Source organism: Daphnia magna, linkage group LG7, assembly GCF_020631705.1.
Source record: "Daphnia magna isolate NIES linkage group LG7, ASM2063170v1.1, whole genome shotgun sequence".
In the NCBI taxonomy this organism is placed as follows: Eukaryota; Metazoa; Arthropoda; class Branchiopoda; order Diplostraca; family Daphniidae; genus Daphnia; species Daphnia magna.
Genome location: NC_059188.1, coordinates 12,588,185 through 12,613,197, shown reverse-complemented (window position 1 = coordinate 12,613,197; position 25,013 = coordinate 12,588,185). Strand labels below are relative to the sequence as shown.

The following is a 25,013-nucleotide window of genomic DNA, read 5'->3' as shown; positions in this document are numbered from 1 at the left end:
CTGTTGCTAGGAAATGATGAGCAGACAAATTAATGCATTCGCCCAACGGTCGTCAGGTGACCTTTTCCCTGGACTATTGACGTCACACATAGCACGTCATGCATATTAATTCCCTCGATATGTAATGAAATTCTTCACAAAAAAAATTAAACTTTGCTTTACGTTATCTGTTTGACAAATGAAGCGCTAATTTATTGATGCGACACAAGATGGCAAATCTTTAAAATTTTGAAATCAATCTTACATTAATCAAGTAGATGAAAGTTGGAGATTTTCAGTCGACAGATGAACATCCATAAGAAGAATAGAGGACAAGCGTTCTTATTGGCCGATAAGAACGCTTGGTGTACCGGTACGTACCTTTTAGAGCAAGTGAAATTCCATCAGCCGACGAACAACATTCCATTCCATTTTGGTAAACAAGAATGATCGAACTTCTTTTAAATCGCACTATTAAAAGGAGTCGGCCATAAAACGTTTGCCTGCGTATAGACTTCTAGGAAGAAGCAATTTGGATATCCGTAGTCCTGTCGTCTGAGTTGAAGATGCTGCAGAGTCGTTTTTGAATGATGACGCATTACTCGTCAATGGAGCATCGGTCAGCAATATCGAAAATGATTACATATAGATATTCCAAGAAAAAGAGAGTGGTTAACTGGGGACTTGTTTTTACTTACCAAAGTATTTTCATTTTCCATGGCACGCGCCCACATAATTACATTCACAGGACAGAAGACCCTCACGATAACGACATGCCAATTTTTCACTCGCCAATGACCAGCAAGCTAAAAAGCATCGGCATTTGGTTTGTATATGTTCCTCAATAAAAAAAAACGCTGAAATTAGAAGCCATTTGCAGCAGTTTTGAATACAAACAAGAAATTAAAAAACATAAAACAGGAAACAGGACCTTCCCCAAGTCATTGTTTTTTACGTCAGTAATCGGCCAAGCGTTCATAGCCTACTTCTACAATTAGTCGTTGGTCTGTTGACCAAGGCTCTTTTCAGAAGAATATACTGGGCCGTGCATCGCCAGCGCTACATGTCAACATGACGGATAATTTGATGAGCCGATGATGGACTATGTCGACATGTCGGGTTAACCGCGAAGGCCATCCAAAAATAAAAAGGAAGGTCGTCTTAAAGTGTCGTCGTTCTGACAGAAGTTCAATGATGAGAAATTCAAAAAAAACAAAAGACGGATATTCTTTAGCGCCTTTAGCTGAATTTAACCGCACTACTATCTAATTCTGAATTGAAAAAAAAAATTGCTGGACATCTTCGCCCCCCCCCCCCTTTTTTGCTGGTGTAACGTATAATTCCCTTTTTATTTTCTCAGCCATAGAGTAACGTGTATTGACCGCGGTAAAAGAATTCCATGATATAAGAGATTGCGGTACCCCTCTATAAAACAAACGATGCGCTTGAATGCAAGGACGCTTTCCCATGTTTAAGAACTGGCTGAATTGCCATCGACTCATTCAACGACCAACTACTCAAACTGTAAGATGTACCTCTCTGTAAGTCTCTTTTTGAAAATTCCCTTTCACTTAATTGAAAGAAAAAGTTTAGTAAACAAATAGAACTAATTGAGATGGGCTTTTGTTTTCTCGAGATTTTGTCCATCGTCATCGCTGTGTTGGGAGCTGTAGCGAGACCTTTGACGCAGGATTCGCGTGCGAATAATCAAGTGATTTTGAGTTACACAACGGACACTCATTCACGTCACGAGACTGGCATACCCGGACGCTCTGTGCAAGGATTTTACAGGTTAGTTTCTTCTCACCATTGCGGAATTGTGGTCAACATCGTGACCAATGAAAACGATTAAAATTTTAACAAACGACAAGTTGCGCAGCTTACAAAACTGTACAAAACGATTAAAAGATTCTATACGCCATTAAAAACACGCTGATAGTACACGATGGAATGATGCAAACTAAGATTAAACAAATTAAAATTAACTGATTGCATTCTGACAGTTACATCAGCGGTGATGGTCGGTGGTACAAAGTGACTTACCAAGCGGATGAGAGAGGATACCGGGCCAAGACTGAACTAATGCCTATGCATATTTACGATCCAGTTGTCAACTCCCCACCTGTCCAGGTATCGAATAGTGTCACGGAAGTAACTTCTGTTGTCCAGACTGTCGAAACTGTGACGCACAAGGAAGACATTCTTGATCAAGAAAGAATTCCACAGGAAGTCACAACGATCAAAACAGTAGATATGATTGTCAAAGACACTGAGAATGTTTCGAAAGAACCACCGCTGCCAACTCTCATAAATAAAGAGCCGGCAGTTTCCATTCACGTCCCGCTTTTTACCAAAGTGTACACGTTGAAAAAAGCAAATCATTCCGAGCCTAAACGAAGAAAAACTAAAAATGGATCTTCTCAAATCTATCGCTACAAATTGGCTTACCTACCGTCTTATGGCGTGTGGTGATGATGCTGAAAAACCCAATCAACTAATTAAATCATATCAAAACATTTCAAAATGCCATCAGACATTAACGACGTCACATTTTTCCGGATGAAAGTTAATTACTATTTTTGTCATTGTTCAAAAATTGTCGCTTTGAGCGGAATAACAATCATCACTTGTACAGGGTACAATCAATACATGTCCAACAAAGAAGATGGTGTAAATTCTTTTTTAACCTCTTCCAAACTATTCACGAAAAGTATGCTCTGTCAACAGGCGTAATGTTTTTCAAGTGGGTTCCACTAGAATCCATTTTGCATTGTATATGGCAATGAATTATTAAGTGTAAAAGTGCTACTTGAATTTCTGTCGCAATTGCACTTGCCTTTATCGATTCGTGAGCCGACTATAACTGTTTTAATCACAAAGTGAAATGACTTCATTTGAATACTAACCTTAGCAATGTGTAGAAGTAAGTCGACAGTTACGTTACGGGCTTTGATACCCTACCTGATCATTTACAGGGCACTTGGTTTGCTGCCAATGAAGTTCACAAAGAAATCGAATTCTAAGCTTTTCAATTTCCAACAATTTCGTGAATTGTCGTGGTGGCGTAGTTTAAATTTCACGAGAATTTACTCGGGCTGTGTCGTATTGTTAGCCACGGCTTTCCTCTTCGATAACCTGCCCTCACTAGAATCACAAAACAGCAGTGATATAGTGGGGCGATTGCTTGAAATTGCAGATCGATCTTCGATTTGTCTTAACGTCTTCATCACTTCAGTCATTTGTTTCTGTTACCTGGGTAAAAGGCTATCGATTCTTGTTACAAAAATGATCGAATGCGAACAACAATTGGCCACCATCGACTGTTACCTGCAAGTAAAGGATTTTTAAAAATACATAAATCGTTAAAATAGATAAAAGGATTAGTTGAATTTGATCAAGGATCGTTTAGCTGTGTATTGCTGGATTGTTTTAGCTATTGGAGGAGCAGCAACAGTTTTAAATGAATTAGCAGTCAATCTGAAATACATTTGCTATCCTTCAAACTCAACAGTCAACGTCGAAGATCATTCGATTCCACTGGTCATTTTCCGTTGGACGATGACTCCTTTCGCTGCAGGATTCATGCCATTTGTTGACTTTTCTGTTATTCATTTAAGTTTAATCTTTGCAGCTTACCAAGAACAACTACGAAGGAAAATCGAACGTTGGGCTTTACTGGAACTCGAAGCCAAAGAAAGTCTCAGACTAGCTTACTGGAAAGTTCAAGCTTTAATATCGGTCTAAAATGAATTCAACTACTTCCAATAAAACAATAAATTCTTAACCCCTTCATTTTCTATTCAATCAGGAAGCAGACGACATTTTTTCCCCAATCATTTTAATAGGAAGTCTGAGTATTGTTGCTCACCTGACGCTGCAAATTAACATCCTCACAGGCTCCAGGGTTGAATCCACTCTGTTCCTTGAGCAAGACAAACGTCACGTTTTAACAGCAACTGCAATCACCACCGTTTATCAGATTGTGCGTTTTGTTGCATCCTCTCTCTTTGCCGAAATGATCCACCGAGAAAAATTCAAAAGCCAACGAAGTCTTTACGAACAATCTGGAAAAGTCTTTTGGGTCAACGATCTCGAACTGCTTATGGTAAATACTTGTATTTTCCTTGACGTGGTGATCGATATAGTTTATGTGGGATTTTCTATTTGACAGACGAAAAGATTCGTTCATCAACTGACCTTGCCATCGGGTTTTACTGGCTGTGGTTTCTTCACGCTGGGGAAAAGTTATCTGATAGCCGTAAGTTACGTCACAATCATATAAGCCACAGAACTCTCACTGTTATTATGGTGTCGTAGATGTGCGGTACTATACTGACCTACGAGATCGTTCTGATGGATATGGCCAAGACGGAATATCGAGCATCATTGGACGCTCAATAATTCTTTTCCCACTTAATCAGCAGTTCTTAAGAAAATAATTATTTTTTCCAATTTTATTGACTGTATTATTCTTTCTTTTAACGTATTAAACTGCCGTTTATGGTCGATACGATCCCAGTAGTCGACGGTACAGTTAGGTGAGTGCAGTTAGTAATTAATAGAAGGTACATTAAGGGATAGAAGAATAAAAAGGGCGGTAGCCGTTAGAGTCATAACTAGGCGAATAAACTAATGGCAGAAAGCCGTTAAAGCCGGGCGAATAGAATTGTGGCCCGTTGTTGAAGCTGTTCAACGTCGATAGCCATGTCGAAAGAGCATTCAAATAAAATGGCAGAGTGTTTACTCCACCGAATTGTGCAGTCCTCCTACGCATTAAATAATTTCAGGTGTATTAATAAAACTTGTTTCGAGTGATTAAATTTAATTTTGTTAATTTACCGAACTCTGTTGTAAGGGGATCCGTTCGCAGCCATCAAAACAGCCAGCAGAAATATCTGAAACATGAAATGATTCAACTTATCCGTTTTACAAGAACTTTAGTGAAACTCTTACCGGCTTCAGGATGATCTTCATGTTTCTTTATCTAAAGTGTGAGACTCGTTTTTTCCTTCTCCTTCAGACTTTATATACTCGCAAATGGCCGGGAGTACATTTCACAACACCTGATGCGTGAGGAACGTCACGCTTCCTGTCCGATGCAATTCGTTTCGACTAATATTAGTTTAAGTGACTTTTGAATTTGTTGGTTGCCCACAGGAACTAATCAGATGGATTCTTGTCGACAAAGATATTGGAAATGTACGCTTTGAAATGAACACCGTAAGACCACACAGTTGTATTTGAAAAGGTCATGGGAAAAAGGTGTTTCGGGTAAATAGGAAAAGAAATTACAAACATTTTTCCCATTTAAAAAATGAAGGCATCCAAAGCATTGACTTGTTTTCTTAAACAATTGAATTCATGAAAAAACAAAACTTGAAGAAAAATCAATATCAAGTGACGCTAAATAATATAAATACCGATAGGGCAGTGTCATGACTCATTAACGACTATCACTTAACGTGACCACCACTCTTATCTTTAAGACATTTTTTAAATGGCATCAAGAGCAATATAAAAACATAAAACTCGAAACACATCCTTTTTAGCGTGACACGTGTCAGACATGCACGCGACATAGAAATGTCTAACATGATTTTCTAAAGATCGGGATTTGAGACAAAGGATATAACTTCAGACAAAGTTACTTTGCTTTTTCGGTCCAGTCACCGCAATTACGACGGACACTAATAGAATGGCATTGATGACAGTCGCAGCGATGCTGTAGGACATTAACATGTACTCTAGAATCGCCCATACTTTACCTGAAAGCACAAAAATTTCGATTTAAAATGGACGTTTAACTCCCTTAATTTTTTAAGGTTTTAACTTACAGTCTTGTTCCAGCTGCACTTCGGTGAACACGGGAGGGTAGAATACGTCTGGATGGCAAATCGTATTGTTAGTGTCATCTTTATTTTCAGTGATGTAAACGGCGATGTGGCCAGATATTCCAGCGGCGGCTATAGCTCCGCAAAATCCAAGACCACACAAAACGGCCACTACTTTCATTCTAGAAAATATTGAAACATAAATTACTTGCATAAGGAAAACAGTTTGGAAACATTTACTGGTGTTTCTTGCATTCGTAGCTGGCACACAATCCAACTAGTCCACCTATTCCATAAAATAAGCTGGACCACAATCCAGCAAAGACATAATCTAAATTGCCCACTGAGTTTGCCGTATATCCAGCCCCTAGATTTGTATAGCGAATAGTGATGGCCGTCTGCGCAACAGCAACAAAAATGAGCAAAATGAAATATTTCAATTGAAAATTTCAATTCGTGAAATTTAACTTACCACCAGGCCGGTGCACATGATCCACAGCACGATATTGGTAACGGACAGTCCTCGGAATAAATTCGGACTAAGACGAGTGTACGACACCATGATTGAATCGGACGTATGTACACACTACACTGAGTCGTTTCAGTCTTTGGTCGATATTCGTATCTCGAATGTACGCATTCTAAAAGATATCGCATTTTACCTAGCAACCTTATCGAGACAATAGCACACAAAAACAAAAATTGGCTATTGAAACAGACACAACTTTGCTGGCAATACGGATACATCGGTAAGACAACTCATCGATGAGTAATCAGTACCATAACATAGTAACGCATTCACGATGATAATGTACACAGTTCTAAATGTCAGCAATGACGCAGTTCAATTTGGTGTTACAGAGTCCGACGTAGTGAACGAATTTATCTCTAGTGCCCCACCGATTTATCCCAAGTGCATCCGTACCCGCACAACTGACATAAAAAGCTTACAATTCTAACAGCTTAACGCATTTTTTTAAGTACAGGAAAAGAACAGGCAATGGAACGTACCATAATCTACTTAAAGTAATAAAATGGTATCCAACTTTAGCAAGCATGACCTTTGATTGACGACCCTCGATTCCATCATAAAAACCCTGTAGTTTAACAATCTAGCCATTGTGGAATCTCGAACCATAGAATTAAGTAGAATAATAATATAATAAATGGATAGAAAAATTCTCTCAAAACATAAAATGTGTTGGCGTTAAAGAAGGAAAAAAAAAAACACCTCTCGACGATAACGTTGTGTGTAGACATCGACTGACAAGAAGATAACAACCACGTCCAGGCAGGTCGTGTCTAAATACCTAACTGTATAGCCTATCGTTCAGTATTTACGTATTCAGTGCCACGAATAGAAGCAAATTTGAGCGTACACACCATTATGATTTCATATCCTCGTCTACATCCAAGAGGACTTCGAGGACTTTCCATTTCAAACATATTTCTATGGGCATTCTCAAGCGTTCTTACGGTAATTTAACAACACCTCAAAGAATTTTGATGATTGAATTGAAAAAGACTTACCCTTTTTCTCTAACAGATTGCGATAGTTGTTGGTTACACGAACCTCGGTCAAGGGCCAGACTATGACGATATCGGGTCACTCGATTACGTTTTCGCCGGCATTTGGGCAGGCTGCTGCTACGGCATAGCCGGAATTATTGGGATTTGTGGCAGCTACGAACGAAGACGAAATCAGTAAGATTTCATTAACATGTCTATCCATTCTGAATAAAAATGAAAATTTTTTAAAGGTTATTAGCGACGGTGACTTTCAATGTTCTGTCTCTTGTCGGAGCTAGCATCAGCGGATGCATTGCCGGAATAGTAGGATTCTACATTAAACGACAATTCTACAAAATTTGCTATCCACCGCTTCCATTCGCATACGATGGGGCGGATGAAGATTGTAAGTTGTAAAATGTATCGAAAGATTCAATCAATTAATCGCAAATTTAAATGTTAGGTAAGGTCTGGATGAGTCTCGAGTTTGGTTTGTTGGTGTTTAGCACGATTGCTTTCTTCGTCAACTTAAGCTGTCTGATAGTAACTCTAATTGGATTCTGTGGCCCTAAAAAGAGCACTGGATTGGTAAGACATCAAAAACACTAGACAGACATCATTTTTCTAATTCTAGTTGTCAATGTTTAATAGGTGCGAATGGAAGTTGGAAATCCAGCATATGATTTTAAAATGAGAAGACCAAGTGCATAATCTAATATCAATGTAATTGTACAAAGTATTCAAACTGTGAAGATTAGAAACTATTAAAATGTTATAAATAATCTCTAGTATGCCTGCAAGAATGGATATTATCTTTGACATAAAAATGAATTTGACTTACCTTTTAAACGAGTAATCACTTAAAGCAGAACGCCCACTCAACGCTTTACTTCAAACGTAACAGTTGGCATTCTAAATGCACAGCAATCAAATTCACTATCTTTTTTGACCTACTTTTTGAAGCCTAATGAAATGACAACGCCATTCAAACAATAGGGAACCATTCTACAATCTCCAGAATGCATTAGAACTTAAAATCATTCATTTTCATAACTCTTGAACTGTTTCAGTTTATCTTGTTTATGACAAATTCCATTAAAGCTGACATCAACTATTGCTCCAAGTGTTTACGTCCATTCGATTTTGAACTGGCCATTGTTGAATCGATTTCTGATGGCGATTGACAAGAAGGCATCGATTTTTATTTTCTATAGAATTGCCGAACAAGCTTGATTGAACAATAAAATAGTTTGTAAAAAATTATTTTAGAAAATAAAGCCAGCTTTGAATGATAAATAATATACAAGCTGACTTGGAAAAAAAAAAAGGAAAAAAAAAAGGTGTAACAAAAAAATCCGCTAGGTGGATGATCTACAAACAAGAAAAAAGTGGAAAAACTATAACAAACGCCACCATTGTGCTTAACAAACCCAATCAAATAAAGATCCCGGGAACTCTTTAAACCTTGGAATTGTACCATAAGGAAGACAGCATTTTCACTAGAATTTGGTCAATTGTTTCTCAGTGATTGCCATTTGTAATGGAGGTTTCAGTCGCCGTTCCGTTCGAAACGACAGCCGAATCTTTCGGTTTTACAGTGCCGCTTTCAGTGCGATACCCCAGCGGATTCATTGTTTGCCAGCGCCAGAAATCTTCGCCTGCAAAATAAAATTTATTAGTTGTTCAAATAGTTCCACGAAAATGACTTAAAGACTACCAACGAGTCAAAATGAACCAAATCTAGTTGAATATTTTGTGTTTTTTTACGATAAATTTAAGGAATCAAAGGAGCATTTTTCGACATTTTAAAAACATTTTGACCCGTTGGTGGCAGCGTCCGGCAATGTTCTACGTCATTACAGAGTGGTGAAGTAAGGGATGGATACGTGAGTGCAAGAGTGCAAAAGTGCGAGCTATTGTCAATTCTATAGTCATACTTACACATCTGTTCGAGAGTGAAACGGGGAGTCCATCCGAGCTCTGTCTTTGCACGCTCTCCGTTCGAGTACATGGCGGAGATGTCTCCTTCGCGTCTAGGTTTCAGTTCGTAGGTCACCGTCGTCCCTGTCACCTTACCGAAAGTCTCGACTAGTTGGATGACCGAAACGCCCACGCCAGAGCCCAAATTGAACGTCTACAGCAGTAAAGCAGGAGAGGGGTAGAAATTTGACTACAACAACTGGGGCTTGGTGTAGGCGGGGGAGGGAGGACGTTTTTCTATCTTTGCTGTGCATTCAATTACAGACGCTGCCTTCATTTTCGTAATTAGATTTTGACAGCGACTTACACATGCGTACGGAATCGTACTTGGGATGCCAATTGAGCTCTTCGATGGCCAACTTGCATTCACAGACCAGTGTGTCGACGTCACCGACACGTCGTCCGACAAAAACGAACGGTACTTTAGTGTTCGTTGTTTTCACAAACAAATCGATCAGCTCCAGCACTGACAAACCCTTGCCTAGGCCCAGATTGTAGACCTATACCAAGTCTGTCTCGTTACTAGGACACCCCATACACTGTACAGAAAGATTCCACCCGCCAGTATTGACTATTTAATTAAAATTATACCCGATAGCGAAGTTTATCCTTTTCAACTTTGGCCAAAGCTGCCACGTGGCCAGATGCCAAATCCATGACGTGGATGTAGTCTCGAACACCTGTGTATAATTAAAAAAATTGAACAACTTGGCTCATGTAGAAATGGATGGCATTTTCGTAAGTTACCTGTTCCATCCGGAGTGTTATAGTCGTTGCCAAAAATAATTACGGACGGTTTGTTTCCCAGAGCTACTTGAGCAATGTAAGGCATCAAGTTGGAATAAGGCTTGGTGGGATCCTCACCGATTAGGCCGGAAGGATGAGCACCAACAGGATTGAAATATCGAAGGGAACAAATATTCCATTACTATTTAAAAGTCAACTTTAGAACTGTCAACAACTGAATAGATGTTAAAGTTTTTTTGTTTACTTCATCCGAGCGACTGAGATCCATCAACATCTCCTCGATAAGGTATTTGGTTCGACCATAAACATTCGTTACATTGCCAATTGGACTGTCTTCAGTGATGGGTAGGCGTTCAGGGTTGCCGTAGACTGTACAGGAGCTGGAAAATACTAGCTGGTAACATTCATGGGCTTTCATAACCTAAACCATTCATAAAATGTTTCATGAATTGAAGCAATGTGTGGGCATGCCAAATACACATATGGCCCCGGCGAAATGAAACGGGGAAAAACGCCACGTGACACTTTCAGAACAGATGCTAGAGGCACTTGCGGTGAAATAATTCGCGTTTTACGTGACGTTTATCGTGGGTGTTTGGAAACATATGTTATTAGCAAACCCCATGAAACTGTTTCTAGCCAATGTTACTTTGCTTCAAAGTAATTTTCTTGGATGAAAAAAGATAACATACCTCTAGAAGGTTAATTGTTCCAACCACATTATTTTTGTAGTAGAGAAGAGGAACTTCCATCGATTCCCCAACAGCTTTCATGGCAGCAAAGTGAATAACACAATCAATTTTATGCTACATCCAATGATTATATATATAAATGAATTTAAATTTTAAATCTAAATATTATTTGAAAAAAATACCTGACTGAAAATTTTGTCAAGTCTTTCGTAATCAAGCAAGTCACACTGATAAAATGTGACTTTTTTCCCTGTTATTTTCTCAACTCGTTCAAGGCTGGGGGCAGTGCCCTTCTCTCCATTGACAGAGTTTGCGAAGTTGTCGCAAGCAATGACATCATAGCCAGCTTCCAACAACTCAACGACACAGTGACTGCCGATATAACCAGCTCCTCCCGTAACAAAAATGGTCTGAAATTTAGCCATAATGAAGCCTAGAGAAAATTAACACGAGATTAAAATCAGATGTTTCGCACGCGACAAAGTTCAATAAACTCGGCATTTTAGTCAAAGTGCAAGGAACACTATGGACAAAAATGTAAAACAAAAAAACTTACTGTACAAACCAAATATGGTTAAATGACAATGAAATATGAACTTTACAGTAAACTGGTGGAGCAACTAGTACCTAATGCTGATAACACCGAGCCTATGCGGATACTGAAAGCACACAGGTACCAACCTGTTCGGTGTAACTTTACATGTGACGTGTCACATTCGAACGCTGCACGGCTGCAGCCTTGGATAGCAGACTACACAGGATGACGTAAACGCCCTAAGCTTCCAAAGTTCCCTTTGGCATTGCTTTTCAACCAATCGGCATGCAGGAAAATTTCCAAAAGGCATTGAATCCAAGTTCGAACCGCAAATTAAGACGAAAACTACAGTCACGAGCGACGTGATAAAATATTCTCGATCGGTAATGACCTTGAAACAAGAATGTTGTAGCAATTACGTTGGAAAATTGGTTTAGAAATCAAGTACCCAACGAACATCGACGCATTATTTTAAGTCATTTTCTTTGCAGTATTAATGGCGGCAGCTAATGGCATGCATTGCACTATAAAAACTAAAATTCTGCAATTCAAGTTTTCTCTTCAAAAATAAAAAAATAAAAAACTTCCCTCAAGTTTAAAAAAAGTAGTCACAAATTCCAATTCCAAACTTGTGCCCTGGAATGAAGACCAAGAAGGTAATAAATTGCATCCACATTAATTCATTCGGGGACGATCAGCGTATTAAAATAAAAAAACGGAACTTCTTTTTCTGTACTTTTAATGAAGTCACGTGGAATTCCGCGACGAAAAAGAAAATGAAGACGTTCCAACAAAACTTTTGCCAGATGTTCAACCTGGATTAAATAACATCCAAGGAATGGACTTGAAATTCACCCTAAAGATGAATATTTTATTCAGACAGATGGGGGGGGGGGCCAGTTTGAGGAAAACTGGTTGTAGCCGCCAAAGAAGCCGCCAAAGCTTTTTGTTTGGGTAACGCCCGGATCTTGTAAAAACTCATGGCATTTTCAAATATTTACGTGACCCCCCCTCTCACTAGGAGTAACATGAGTGCACCTTTTAAATGTTTTTCTCGACAAAATGCGGCTGCATTCCTCTTCCTCCCCCCCAACTTTATCCATCCGATTATCGTCCAGGTGTCGGAGATCACACGACGCCTTTTACGTCAAAACATCGGCCCGCATATCTGTCAGTACGTTCCGAAACTTCGCCACAGATTAACAATCAATTGCTTCCCAATCATCGCATTGTTTTCCTTTTGACGTGGCCAATCATCATCGATAATCTTATTTTTTTCTTACTTATTTATTGTTTTCTATTTTTCACTGGCTCTAGTGTTAAAAGAAAAATCTAATCTTTAAAGGAGGATGATGTTCATCTTTGCACAAATCTAATGTGAATTAACTATTAGTAAATTTAAAAGCACAGTTAAACTCAGTCCTAATCAAGTGTCCGTTTGTTTCCATTTGCATGGCGTGGATTGACGGCCTACTGGACCACGGATACTGTCGATGCTCATGGGCCGTCTTGTTACGCTGTTCCGCTTTTGGGTTCGATAGGCGGCGTAATCTGTGTGATTTTAATCGATTTAATTTCGTATTCGAAAATTTGTTCTTGTTTTTGCTTGTGATGAAGCCATTCTCTAGACAATGGGGTTGGACAATAATTAAACATTTGAAATGCGAGGTAAAATTAAATAGATTGGCGCGTATGGTTTAAAAAAAAACAAAAACAAAAGGCTGATGGCTGTTAATGATTGTGTCTGCTGGGGTTAATAATGGGCTCTTAAGGAGAGCAAGAGAAATACCGTCATCGAGACAGTGGGAACAGATGTGGCAACGCCGGACGTGCTCGTTCCTTCTTCCAGCATTTGATTGCAAGGCGAAATGAAGGTGCCGTTGACGAAGACAATACGACGTTCCAATCCGACCGTAATAGGCGTCATTTTGCCCATGTAACTGATAATCGTATCGGCGTCCAGCATCCCTGCAACAATCCAATGCAAATCGGAAATGGACAAACCAAAATGAATTGCAATCAATGTGTTGATACCTGTTAACGTGTGCTCGATGATGTTGCCTTTTAGAAGTGCGTAGCCATCGCCACCACCGGCCAAATAACTGGACACGGCCACTTCATAAACTGCCTGTTCAAAATCAAGTTTGGGTTTTTTTTAATATTCAAATTCGATTGTTGTTGTTGCGCGTTTACTTCTGGCTCGACCGGATGATAAGCGGGCATGCGACAATTATTGCATCGTGCCAATAATTCGACTACCCTGTCACCTTTGGGTCTCGTCACGTCGTAGACAACGTTGATACCTGCCCGATAAAACTCGTTTGTTTTAACGAACCAAAACAAGGAAAAAAAAACAAACCAAACAATTGAACTAACCGGAAACCTGTAAGAAACCACCCGACGGGTCTAAAGCGAAACGATCGTAATCTTGAACGGAAAATTCGAGCATTTTCTTCAACGTATGGCCGTTGATTTTGATGACGTCGACAGTATTGGGAAATGGCGCAACAGTCAACAGATTTCCGTAAGTGATGGATCCTGATGATTCAAAGAAAAAGGCGGGTTATTGAAAATGTCTGTCCCAATCTGTTCAACAAAATGGGAACCATTGCGGGCACGTTCGTCGATGGACGAGCGGATCGCTCCGCTATTGACTAGGGCGATGCCCACTTTACTCCACTGTCCAGGGCCAGCAAATTTGGTGAACTTTTTCACGCAATAAAACCGAATTATTCACGAAAATGATTGATGAACATTTTAGAAACAGCAATTGGCACCTACCAAATGGACGTAGGCGTCAGCGATGAAATTGCCTAGATTACATTCAAACATCCTACAGGAGATTCGAGTGCCATCTAGGAAGACTAACGTCTTGCCCACTTCCTGTTCGGACAAAGCGTCCACTTCTTCCCTGTATGGAATCAATTGCTGCACGACCTGCGGATCTGAAAGTACAAGAAACCCACCCACCCCAAAAAAATAAAATGATGATGATGATTGATGTAGAAGGAAGACGTACTACCTCGAGGTATGGTCTTGTCCATGAGAATAGGAAGGCCAGCGGTAGCAATCACCTCTCCATCATCGTTAAACGTCACCATTAAATTGCCGAGGTACTTGCCGAATGCGAACGCTTGAACGACGGGCACAGTTCTACCGGATGGTTGGGTGACTATCGTCGGATACGATCCCTGTGGCTCTTCCGTCGATGGAGCCGGACCTATTTCATTTTTCCAGTTAAGTTTTAAACAAACAAAACATCAGCCAATGGTCCTTATTCAATGAATGAATTTCGACTGTTAACGAGTTTCACCGTTCCAGAGAAACGTGTTGGTGTGACCGCCGACCACCACGTCGATATCGGGAACGTGTTCAGCGATTTGCAGATCTTTCGGAAAACCGGCGTGTCCGACTGCAATCAGAATGTTGACGCCGTCCTTTTTCAAACGCTCGGCTTCTTGACGAACGCCTTCGACTTCATCGACGATCTTCACTCCCTCAGGGCTGGAGATGAACTGCGTTTCGCGTGTCAGGTAGCCAATGATTCCGATTCGACGTCCGTCGATTTCAACCACTTTCGATTTAGGAATTTTGCCATCGAGCCTCGGCTCTCCGCTAGTGTCAACATTAGCCGCAATCACCTTTTGTCGCAACAAATCGAATCATGATGGACAACGAAAAGGGAGGTACGCAGGAGAGCAAACCAGAATTACCGGATGGTTGGCAGCTTCCACGAAAGGCAAAAGCCCGTCCACACCGTCGTCGAACTCGTGATTGCCAAGAGACTGCATCAGACATCAGATCAAAGAAATCACGATAATTGATTATGGCATCACGGCCTTCCTATGCACATATATCATAATGCTGTGCGCGTGATGGATGCGAACAATGATGGCCCTGCCCGCCCGTCATGTTTTGTAGCTGCAAATTGGAACGGATATAGGGGCGTTGTCTCTTCCCCTTGTAGCTAATGAAAACACGCAATATCCCGTGCGAGCAAGAAACGTGCGTATAACACACGAGACTGGCCGTAGATCGATAACGCACGCAAATTAGGGGGCTGTGATTACACACCTAGCCGTCAAAGTGAAATGCCTTTGTTTCGCGCACACAGACGTGAAATCGTTGCATGATTTCCTCTGCATTTCGGCTGAAACTGAATCGTTTGCTAGTCGTATATGCAAATGTCAGCAGACGCACGTTAACGCGTTAACTCATCATTCTCCATTTTGGAAAGTGCAACACAAAAAAAACAAACGAAACGTACCATGGCCGTTAAGTTGAGCATGTTACCAAAGCGGCTGACGGCCTTCCATTTGTGGATGGTGTACCAGCTGACGGGCCAACATTTTTTCAATATTAAATGATTTAAAAAAAAATAAAAATGTAATTGATTTAAAAATGAAAACTCACATTGTGCCCTGGAAAAAATCGCCAGCGCTCAGGAAAATCGTGTTGGGGTGTTGAGTGCGGATGTGTCGGGCCTGGTGGACGAGACGGGCGTACCCGCCAAAGCATTTGCCGTTGGCCGAATCTTGGGCCGTGCAAGTGCCGCCGAACTTGTTGGCCTCTTCGAAACGGCAGTGAATGTCGTTGATGTGCAAGATAGTCAAGTTGAACGGGTCGGCAGGTAACGGCGTCGACGTTGCCCGCAGGACGGACGCCAACAGCATCCAAAGACACAACAAGGTCGCCATTTGGACGCTGCAAAAACTGCGGGAGAACGACCATCTTTGATTGTTACGAAACTATGCAAATTTGCCTCGTTTTCAACTGCGTCGCTTCTCAACTCGGATTTTTCAATTCGATCTTGTTGCAAGGGTCGATTAATGAAGACAACAGACGCAAAGATCGTTAACCTGTTTCTGAAACTCAATTGACTGGCCTTTCATTTGAAACATTTCGGCGTGCAAAATGCAAACGATAAACGTTTACATTCCGAACTTCCGTTTCGTGGCAAAGATAGAAATTGACAATATTTTTACGAGTTGTGCGCATTTCGTGGTTTTCATTATTTCCGGGTTTTTCTTTTCTTTTTTTTTGGGTGGGGGGAGGTTACAAGTTAACGATCCCATACCAGCCGCCATTGTTCAATTAAAAACAAAAAATCTATGAATCTATTTGAAATTGCGCAAATTGATGTGGAAAGTTTCGAAACTGCGGGCCACCAAACCAAAGGAATGATCAACTAGAAATTGGAAAACCAAAGGTCATAACCCGCGTGATCCAATAAAGATACGGTGAAAGTTATCTGAATGCACGCGCGAACGAACGCACGTCTTTAAACAAACGTCTTTCGATTTTAAAAAATTCAGAATTTAATTGGCCCGGGAATCAAAGGCAATTAAAATCCCCCCCAAAAAAACAGAATCGTGTGGGCAAATTGATTCACACGCAATTTTTTTTAAAATTCACATCCGATTGAATTGATTGGATATAATTTAAGGGAACCAAAAAAAAATAGTTGTGTGTAAATAATAATTTAACCATCCCATTTATCGATCGGGTTACTGTTTCTAATTGATAGATCAGTAGGGCCCAACAAGAAAAGGCCTCGACTTTGAGGGACGAAAAAAAAGGGAACCCTATTAGAAATTCTCTCATAAACAGCAGCCAAAATATGCAAATCAACTCTAGGGCACGAGCTACTAACTATACAAATAGCGGCGTAATATAGGGTTACACGTGAAGAAAGAAAGAGAGGCAATGTAAGTTTTCGGGAAAAAAATAGAATTTTTTTTTTTTTAACCGAAAACAGAAATGAACCGCAAAAGCCACCGCCCCGATGTTGAATAAATTACAAAACAGGCTGAAATATACCCGTACAAAAGAGTTATTATTTAAAAAATATATTTTTTTAATCTTTTTCTTTTGATGAAGCTCCACAAAAGGGAAACCGATTGACCGGATCCCTATAACTTCTTAGTGGGGGTTATATTAATAAAATGACGCTCTTTTCTTCCCCCCCTTTGCCTATTGGTCTTTGGCGGCAAACGAACCCCTGTTTTTCCTCATCAATAAATATTTTTTAATGCTTTTCAACTTTGTTTAAGGCTGGACACACGGCCCTTTTTCTTTCATCCGGGGTCAATTTCTCCTTTAAAAAAAAATTAAACTAACGCCATCTATGAGGACTAATTTCGTCAAGATGAAATCCTTTCCTAAATTTGATTTAAAGTTCGCCCTTTTTCTTGTATCAAGTCAAATTCTTAATAAGGACGGCCCAAGTTCGATGTACAGTTAGAAACGAGAAAGAAGAGACGGTTCCGCCCAATTTAAAAATCACATGACCCTGCCGAGAGAGTCTCTGAAAAACAGATAACGATTTATGGACAGACTGTGATGTGATGGCTCTTTTTGTGCAACGCAGTGCAACATCATTGGTGGAAACTGGTTTTCAGTTCCAAGATCGCGCAATTTATTTTTGTTTTCCAAAACATTTGCCCATGACTTCTGACGTCTTTTAAAACGAAAATAAAAAAGGAGAGAGAGAGAGAGAAGATGGACGTCCCTATGTCAATTTTGAGGGGATGCGTTGGGCGGCAAAGCAATTTGCATAAAGTGGAGACACACACACACAAAAAAAAGAGAAAAGAAATAGAGACATATCAGGATCTAGAACCGGACAGACTGGACAAACTCCAACAGTTCCAGCAGTCAGTTTCAAAAAAAAAATTAAACGCCCATCACAAGACGAGTTTTCAACAAAAAAATCGTTTTCTAAAACTGCACTATTTGAATTTCTCGACTTACCTGGACAGTAGAAAAAATTGCTCCTATGTTTTAATTATGCAGGTGTACAATGGCAATTTGAAAGAAAAAAAAAACTTTTATTTTTATTATTATTATTATTATTTTTTTTTTTTATTCAAAAAATAGTAAAACAAATGACACGTGCTGAGCGGTAGGGAACGAGACTTCCGTCCGGCTCACCAACCGATACCGCACTGCGGGAGAGGTTAGTACCAAACCGACAGCAAATGTCAGCAGCTGTTTTTTGTATACGAAAAAAAAAGGGGGGGGGAGGGATAGTGCGCAAAAATGGAGTAAAGCTATAACTGACATACAGAGATAGAGAGAGAGAGAGAAAATAATAAAAACAATGTCATAAAATAAAAAAAAAAGGGGGAAAAGAGCTGCTGGTCACCGCATGGCAACCGGGCGGCTTGTCAAAATAAACGAACGAAAAAAAGAGAGAGAGAGAGAGAGAAAGAATAAACAGTTTTAGATGTTCTTCGAAACTCCTTTGATTTTTTTTTTTTTTTTTTTTGAAAAAAACTGGAATTTTTTTAAACTTGCGTTTCTTAGTTCTCCGACTCCAATTCGTACAACGTTCCATAATAGGAAATGAGAAACAAATGCAATAAGTCAACCCCCCAAACTGCCGAAAAAAACCAACACAATCCCAACTCGATTTTATCCAACATTTTCTTGATGACAAATTATTCAAAAGAAAAAAAAAAGGGCTGACATCTACCGGAATTCAAAATGGCAGTAGGGAGGGAATTCAAACCGGTCTTTAAAATTAAAAAAAAAAATGTTTTTTGCGTGATGAAACTCGACAAACAGTCGGGACAAGGTCGTTAGCATCTTCTCTTTTGGGAATTCAATTCAATTCCCTAAAATTGGGCAATAGCGAAAATGATCACATTTTTCTCATTCCAACCAGGTGATAACATCACGACGTCCAGCCTTCCGAAAAAAAAATAAAAAATAAAAATCTATTTCAAAAACTAAATTGATCCTCAAATCGAATTAAACCGACGAAACTGAGCGCTGTAAAACCAATTTTTAAAAATGGCAGAAATAGCAAAAAAATTAAAAATTATCAATTTTTTTGAAACTGACCCGGTGGTCCCCGCCGATCGAACCCGATTCAGTCCGACAAGAAAGATAAACAACACACACGCGAACGTTCGACTCGACTCGTTTTCTTTTCTTTTTTTTTGTTTCGTCTATAAGATTTAACGTTCCAGAATCAAAACAAGTTTGGAAAATGAATTAAAAAACAAAAAAAAGTTTTTTTTTGCTAAGTCTTAAACGGATTTCAAAGTTGCTTCGAAGGAAAAAACGAAAAACAAGGATAACAAGAAGAAGAAGGAAAACAAACATGTTCCAGCTGTCTCGAGGCCATTGCAGATGGCCACTCGGCGATAATGAACACACGCACAAGTTCCAGCAACTATTTCAAAATGGCGTCAACAACATCCCCATTTATAGACGAAACGCTTCGATTTATATGCCCGTCGCCCATTTTTGATTGTTCCAAAAAGGACGGACGGAATGCCTCCTCCCCCCACCCAACCGATGAGTTGATTTATTCCGCGGTCCCTTCCTAATGACAGCCGATGGAAACAGAGACATTTGAGCTTCCGTTCACATTTGGCTAAAAGAAAAAGGAGAGAAAAACAGAAGCTGTTCCAGCAGCTGGAACATGTAGCCTCCCTTGGTAGTACTAGCAATCGAAGCAAAGAAGTAGCTCTCAAATGTTATGTTTGTTTTTTTAAACAACGATTGGTCGGGTGTGGATGATGGATGGATGATTACGTGTTCCAAAAAAAAAAGCCACAACAGCTGGAACAAAAAAAAATTTTTAGAGAGTAACAAATATTGTAGACATTAATCATTTGAAAAGAAAATGTTGTGTGTTGAACTGAGAGAGAGAGAGAAAGAGGGGGGGGGGGGTTTATCCGTTGCCCTTTCGCGGCTCTATCGTGAAGGTAGATGGCGCCGTGCGGGAATTCACGTCGCCCCCATAAAAAATGTCCATCGCCCAAGCGGACGGGATTGATAAGCCGCTCACGTCCGGCCCATAAAAAGCAGCTGGATATCCCCCCCCCCCCATTTTTGAGTGTGTGTGTTTTTTTTCTCTCTTTCTTTCTGTCTCCCATTTGTTCCAAGTTTTGATTCTTTTATTTTTAAAAATAAAAATAAAACTTGGTGCAATTCTACCGTGAAATTGTAACAAACGCAATTGCCCACCCCCCTTGCACGCCAGGTAAAACGCGCGATGGAAATCAATTTCCAAAATCCCCCCCCAAACAAAAATTGGAAATGAATTCGTAAGGTTGTGAATCGTTGGGTGTGGGCTGTTTACATATTTGGGGAGAGTGCTGGACAATGTAAAGACGCAAGGGGAGCAACCGTCTCAAACATGACAACCCACTAAATAACATATCCATCTTGGTGGTTTCATAAAGAAAAGAAAAAAAGGTTGAAACCAGTAGATCTTTCATTTCATTTTTTATGAATTTAAAACAGATATGAAAGCCCAGCTGCTGTTGGCCCAGCTGATGGAGAGATTCATATCACGTCTATTCACATTTCGAGAATTCAAATTTCCCTTTTTTTTTCTTCACCTTGGGTAATAAAAAATGGAGTCATGCCCAAAATAATAATTTACGTCCTACCCACCACCATCTTTTTTTTATTTCAAAGAATGTTTTCTTTTTTTTTATTATTATTAAATGGATCGTTGTGTTTTTAAAAAAATTTTGGGAACATTTCTATTAGGAAATGAAAAAAAAAGGACCTGCCCCCCTTTTTTTTAAAAAACACACAAAAAAGAACGCCCCCTAATGTCTAATGAAACTTCACTTAACGTCGTAAACTCCTTGTTTTACACGCATACGATGGCTCTTTGATCGACAACATCCTCAATAAACTGCAAACAAAAGAAAAGAGGCGCTAATTGAACGCCAAAAAGGGGGGAAAGTATGCACACACCTGTTCGACCTGAATGACCCCCCACTTTTTTTTTTATTTTTTAAAATCGTAGGGGTAACAAGAATAAGGCGCATAATCAGGCATTAGGAAGAAGGAGGGCGGACGTCCATTCTTTAAAAACAAAACATCGTTTCCAATTAACTGGCCTATTCAGAATGTATTATTCTAAAGGAGCTTTTAATGTTGAAAAGAGTGGGGTCGCATACAAGAAGAAACAATCAGCACATAACGTTTTGCTGTCGAGTTTCAACTGTTTGCGATCCGTACCGTTACGTAGAAACGCATTCAATTAATATCGGCAACGAACATTTGAAGGGCAGCGTGCGGATGACAACACCCCCTTCTTTTCGCTTGTGTTATCACACGGAAATAGCTGATGCCCATCTGGATTTTTCAAACAAAACAAAACCCGAAAAACATCCAAGCACTGGACGTGTCCGCACCGGAACGACATCACCTTCTCTCTCACATTGAGAGATATATATAAACACGGGATGGATTTGATTACATCTGAACGAAATCTAAAGAAATTTTATATCCCCCCTTTTAACCAGAACTTGGGAGTCGTTTTCCGTGAAGAAAAAATAAAAAAAAACAGCTCGATCCATCAAACCGGGAGTTTAAAAAAAAAAACTGTAAGACGAGCGACGCGTTCCAGTCATAGTTTCCAGGTTGTTTATTCCAGAGCGGAACCATCTGATAAACGCTAACATTTTTGTTTTGTTTTTCTTAGTTTTACATTGTTATGTCTACGCCTCATGGACTCTCTAGATTAAGGGGGAGGGGGGGGGTTAGTGCCATTGTCTAAAACTAAGAAGGAGTTGTAACCAAAAAGCGACACACACGATGACGTCAATGCATCAAAACAAGGGGGACAGTGGGGGGAACATGTGCGATTCAATCAACAAGATGGCGACTTAGAGTAGCTGATAACTCGAAATAATGTTTCAAACCTTCTTGCGCGTTGTTGTACTCCTGGACGGGCAGTTTGACGGACGTCTCCATGGCGTCCAAACAGTCGATGAACGATTGCGCCAACTCGGAGGCCTCTGGCGGGCCGTCCGGGTCGCACCAGCGCAGTTTGACGTAGCGGTCGACGGTCTCCGACAAGTCGGGCCTGTTGTCCAGCCGAGGTGCGTCCGCGTAGCGCGGCCAGTCTTCCACGCAAGCCCGACAATTGCAGCGGAAGTAGTACTGTCTGAAGAGTCTCGTCTGGCGTTCGCTCTTCTCGTGAACGGCGTAATGGTAGCCGTAATTGTCCAGCAGCTCCTCCCCTCTGGCGATCCGGCGGATGGCTTTGATGGCGATGACGTCACCGTAACAAACGCGCGCTATGTTGGGATCGCACGAGTGATTGATGAGGCTCAAAACGGGCATGGCCGCCGATCCGATTTCGCAAAGTTGTATCTGCTGCAACGGACGATCCGCTCGGCGAGACGTTCCGGGCAGCGGGACAGCCAAATGGCAGATTTCATGAGCGTTGCACGGGTAACTTTGAAGAAGACGGAGCACGGCCGTCGCCAACACTTGGTCAGGTTCGTTGTCCGGTTGCATCAGACTTGTTAGATAGACAGCCATGACGGCCCTGCGGAAGAGATCCGCAACCGAACGTTGCGAGGTGTTTCCAACTAGACGATGGATCGTGCCGTAATCGCTCGAATCGTACACCTTTCCAATAGATTCTTGCTGGTTAGCCATTACAATCTTATCACGGCCCGTCTTCAGAACGGTGCGCACGGCCAGCAATCCAATGGATCCATGGCTGCCAACTCCAGTGCGATGAAACAAATCCGTCAATCCGCATTCCGACTGATGGTAAGTGGCCTCGTCTCGACATATCGTACTGCAAAATCCCACCTGAAATTGAAAGAAATTATTTAGAACTTGACCGCTGTAATCACGTCTATCTGATAACCGGTTAACGTGATTTCACGCAAGAATAGACACACACAGAGAGAGTCCATGCGGATGTCAAAACTCTTGATTTAGAAACATTGGACGGGGAAAAAGAATAAAAAAAAAATATATTGAAATAAGATTCGGAAACCTGAGAACATCGGTGACACGGTACGGGTCCGGGTGTCCAGTGAAGGCAATGATGGCAATGCGATTCTTTAAATTCCGCCAGTAGGATGGAGGCGAACGCCTTCTCGACGATGACCGTCGTGCCTGTACAACATACGCCTTTTTTAAAAACATTTCTTTCAGTTTGACACGATCCAACAGTGCGCAAAATCGATCTTTACACGTATACGATATGTGTGTACACGCACAATATTACAGCTTCATTTTTGTGTGTTTGTGTGTGTGCGTTAAGTCCGTTTTGACATGCACATGGCACCAGATTACGGGCCTTGTGAGTTTCAGGCCAGCGGGGGGTTTCCAAACATTTCCGTGAGATTTGACGATTAGCATGACGGAGAAGGAAAAAAAAAAAAAGGTTAGACGTGCGACGGCTATGTATCTACCTATGTGGATGTCTTCAGTGGCGACCAGGCAACGACCCCGATCGACCGAATCCGTTAGTTCGATTGACGTGGAAGCGGACGGCAATAGAATGTTCCTGTCCCGGTTCAGCTCGGGCGCCAATCTCCTTTTCTTAATGATTTCTTGTTCGATGGACGTGGCATTTGACATGGATTCAGTGACCTCCATAACGTCGCCCAGTTTTCTTATCTTTGACGTAATGCTAATGAGCTTGTCCTTGTGTTGTTGGCCAGCCGACGCCAGTAATTCTTTGGCCAGATTAAAGCTCTTGAATGCTCGAGTGACGTGTCCCAATTCCTGCCAGCAATTGCCTTGTCGTTCGCGTAACTTGTGCTCAAGATGTTTCGGATAGCCTTGGTCAAGGGCTAGCTGTATATCTCTTAAAGAATGGAGCCAGTCTGCCATGTCGTGGAACACGGCCGATCGATTAGCATAGGCCAGGGCTAATGATTCACCCTCGCCAACGAGCAGGCTGCGATTGTAAGAGGAGATTGCTTTCCAGTTGAGTTTCTTCTGGTAGTAGTTGTTTCCTTCAGCTCGATGACTAGCAGAGAGACTTTGGGATTTGCAAGGTGCAGACATTTCTTGTTTCGCAAGGCTTAGTGGCTCTTGCAGGCATTTTCTCACAGTATTCGTTGCCAAGATGAAAGAGATTCGCTGAGCATCACTTGAGCAAGTGGAGAATCGAGCAGACATTTCAATGACTTCACCAGTTTCTTTCAGATCTTGACAGATCTGGGCGAACAGATTGTCGAAATCCATCTTGTTCAATCAAAGAAACAGTCCTGATTAGAACACAATAGGCTTCGCTGGCAAAGTCGCAGGTCCAAGAATGTTAATCAAAGATTTTCTTTTTGTCAGCAGCCAGGAGAATTCTGACAAAGCAGCAGGGGGTGACAGATTTATCACAACAGTGGGAGACCTTTTCGAACCCAACTAAGCTTGCAGGCAATCAGAAAGGTCACAGTCGTACACCAAACAACAAGAGAAAAAAAATGAATGAAAAGGACTGAGCATGTTTTCCACTTGGGTAATCAAGACACGAGTATTCTCTCATTCATCACGCTGCGATGATAACGAGAACAAGCAGTTAGAGCAACTCGACTGGAAGTAATACAGATCCGAGTTAACACGTTAAACACACCAAAAACGTAATAAACCAAAGGCGATGAGATTGTGAACAAAATAATAAGACGTCACGTTGCATCAGTTTCACACGACCTTCAAGTGTTGCAGGCGCGATACCATGAAAACTCGGCCAGCAAGAAATCTATCAAAAACGCGCCAAAGATGGATTCCCCTCCTCTTCTTTTCTTTTTTCTCTTCTTTTGTTTGTTTCGACCAATGAATTCCTTTTCCCCCCCCCACACACGTGAAAAAATAACAACGTTTCAACATTTCGTCTGCTATTTAAAAATTCTAGAATTCGCTGTTGCATGGTCGTTAAAAATAAGGAAAGGTCGCGTGAGTTATTTTTTTTTTTTCGCATTTTATTTTCCTCTCGGGTGTATATAGATATTAGTTTTT

At 40.8% G+C, this 25,013-nt stretch overlaps 5 protein-coding genes across 8 annotated transcripts; 3 read left to right on the top strand and 2 right to left on the bottom strand.

The window, feature by feature from the left end:
- Positions 1-223: 223 nt before the first annotated feature.
- Positions 224-2,643, top strand: LOC116933431. 2 transcript variants are annotated; one of them, XM_045177440.1, is made up of 3 exons: positions 224-1,520; positions 1,616-1,770; positions 1,983-2,643. In XM_045177440.1, exons 1-3 carry the CDS (start codon positions 1,509-1,511, stop codon positions 2,449-2,451), a joined length of 636 nt encoding a protein of 211 aa, XP_045033375.1. In that variant the 5' UTR covers positions 224-1,508; the 3' UTR covers positions 2,452-2,643. The 2 variants fall into 2 exon arrangements, with proteins under 2 accessions (XP_045033375.1, XP_045033374.1); XM_045177439.1 differs by lacking the exon at positions 224-1,520 and having other exon boundaries at positions 1,544-1,770.
- A 53-nt stretch (positions 2,644-2,696) lies between these two features.
- On the top strand, positions 2,697-4,487 carry LOC116928093. Its single transcript, XM_032935171.2, has 5 exons — positions 2,697-3,312; positions 3,379-3,717; positions 3,788-4,084; positions 4,151-4,237; positions 4,297-4,487. The coding sequence occupies exons 1-5, from the start codon at positions 2,893-2,895 to the stop codon at positions 4,378-4,380; spliced, it is 1,227 nt and encodes a 408-aa protein (XP_032791062.2). The 5' UTR covers positions 2,697-2,892; the 3' UTR covers positions 4,381-4,487.
- A 2,107-nt stretch (positions 4,488-6,594) lies between these two features.
- Positions 6,595-8,168, top strand: LOC116928097. Of its 2 annotated transcripts, XM_032935177.2 has the most exons (6): positions 6,595-7,287; positions 7,357-7,514; positions 7,571-7,725; positions 7,783-7,907; positions 7,971-8,042; positions 8,109-8,168. In XM_032935177.2, the coding sequence occupies exons 1-5, from the start codon at positions 7,198-7,200 to the stop codon at positions 8,028-8,030; spliced, it is 588 nt and encodes a 195-aa protein (XP_032791068.2). In that variant the 5' UTR covers positions 6,595-7,197; the 3' UTR covers positions 8,031-8,042; positions 8,109-8,168. The 2 variants fall into 2 exon arrangements, with proteins under 2 accessions (XP_032791068.2, XP_045033381.1); XM_045177446.1 differs by having other exon boundaries at positions 6,598-7,287; positions 7,971-8,168.
- Positions 8,169-8,499: 331 nt separating this feature from the next.
- Positions 8,500-11,455, bottom strand: LOC116928090 (UDP-glucose 4-epimerase). Its single transcript, XM_032935165.2, is given in 8 exon segments — positions 8,500-8,977; positions 9,261-9,453; positions 9,891-9,979; positions 10,047-10,227; positions 10,291-10,467; positions 10,739-10,852; positions 10,921-11,171; positions 11,295-11,455. Coding segments are annotated over 7 exon segments (1,134 nt in total). The 5' UTR covers positions 11,164-11,171; positions 11,295-11,455; the 3' UTR covers positions 8,500-8,840.
- Positions 11,456-12,541: 1,086 nt separating this feature from the next.
- Positions 12,542-24,872, bottom strand: LOC116928089 (snake venom 5'-nucleotidase). Of its 2 annotated transcripts, XM_032935164.2 has the most exons (13): positions 21,953-22,080; positions 15,687-15,986; positions 15,541-15,607; positions 14,987-15,058; positions 14,587-14,914; positions 14,296-14,493; positions 14,055-14,218; positions 13,880-13,979; positions 13,650-13,811; positions 13,467-13,576; positions 13,308-13,401; positions 13,063-13,241; positions 12,542-12,824 (listed from the first exon to the last, which is right to left on the bottom strand). In XM_032935164.2, the coding sequence occupies exons 2-13, from the start codon at positions 15,968-15,970 to the stop codon at positions 12,786-12,788; spliced, it is 1,797 nt and encodes a 598-aa protein (XP_032791055.2). In that variant the 5' UTR covers positions 15,971-15,986; positions 21,953-22,080; the 3' UTR covers positions 12,542-12,785. The 2 variants fall into 2 exon arrangements, with proteins under 2 accessions (XP_032791055.2, XP_045033353.1); XM_045177418.1 differs by lacking the exons at positions 12,542-12,824; positions 13,063-13,241; positions 13,308-13,401; ... (6 more) ...; positions 14,987-15,058; positions 15,541-15,607 and adding exons at positions 23,047-23,168; positions 23,468-24,872 and having other exon boundaries at positions 15,870-15,986; positions 21,953-22,856.
- Positions 24,873-25,013: the final 141 nt, after the last annotated feature.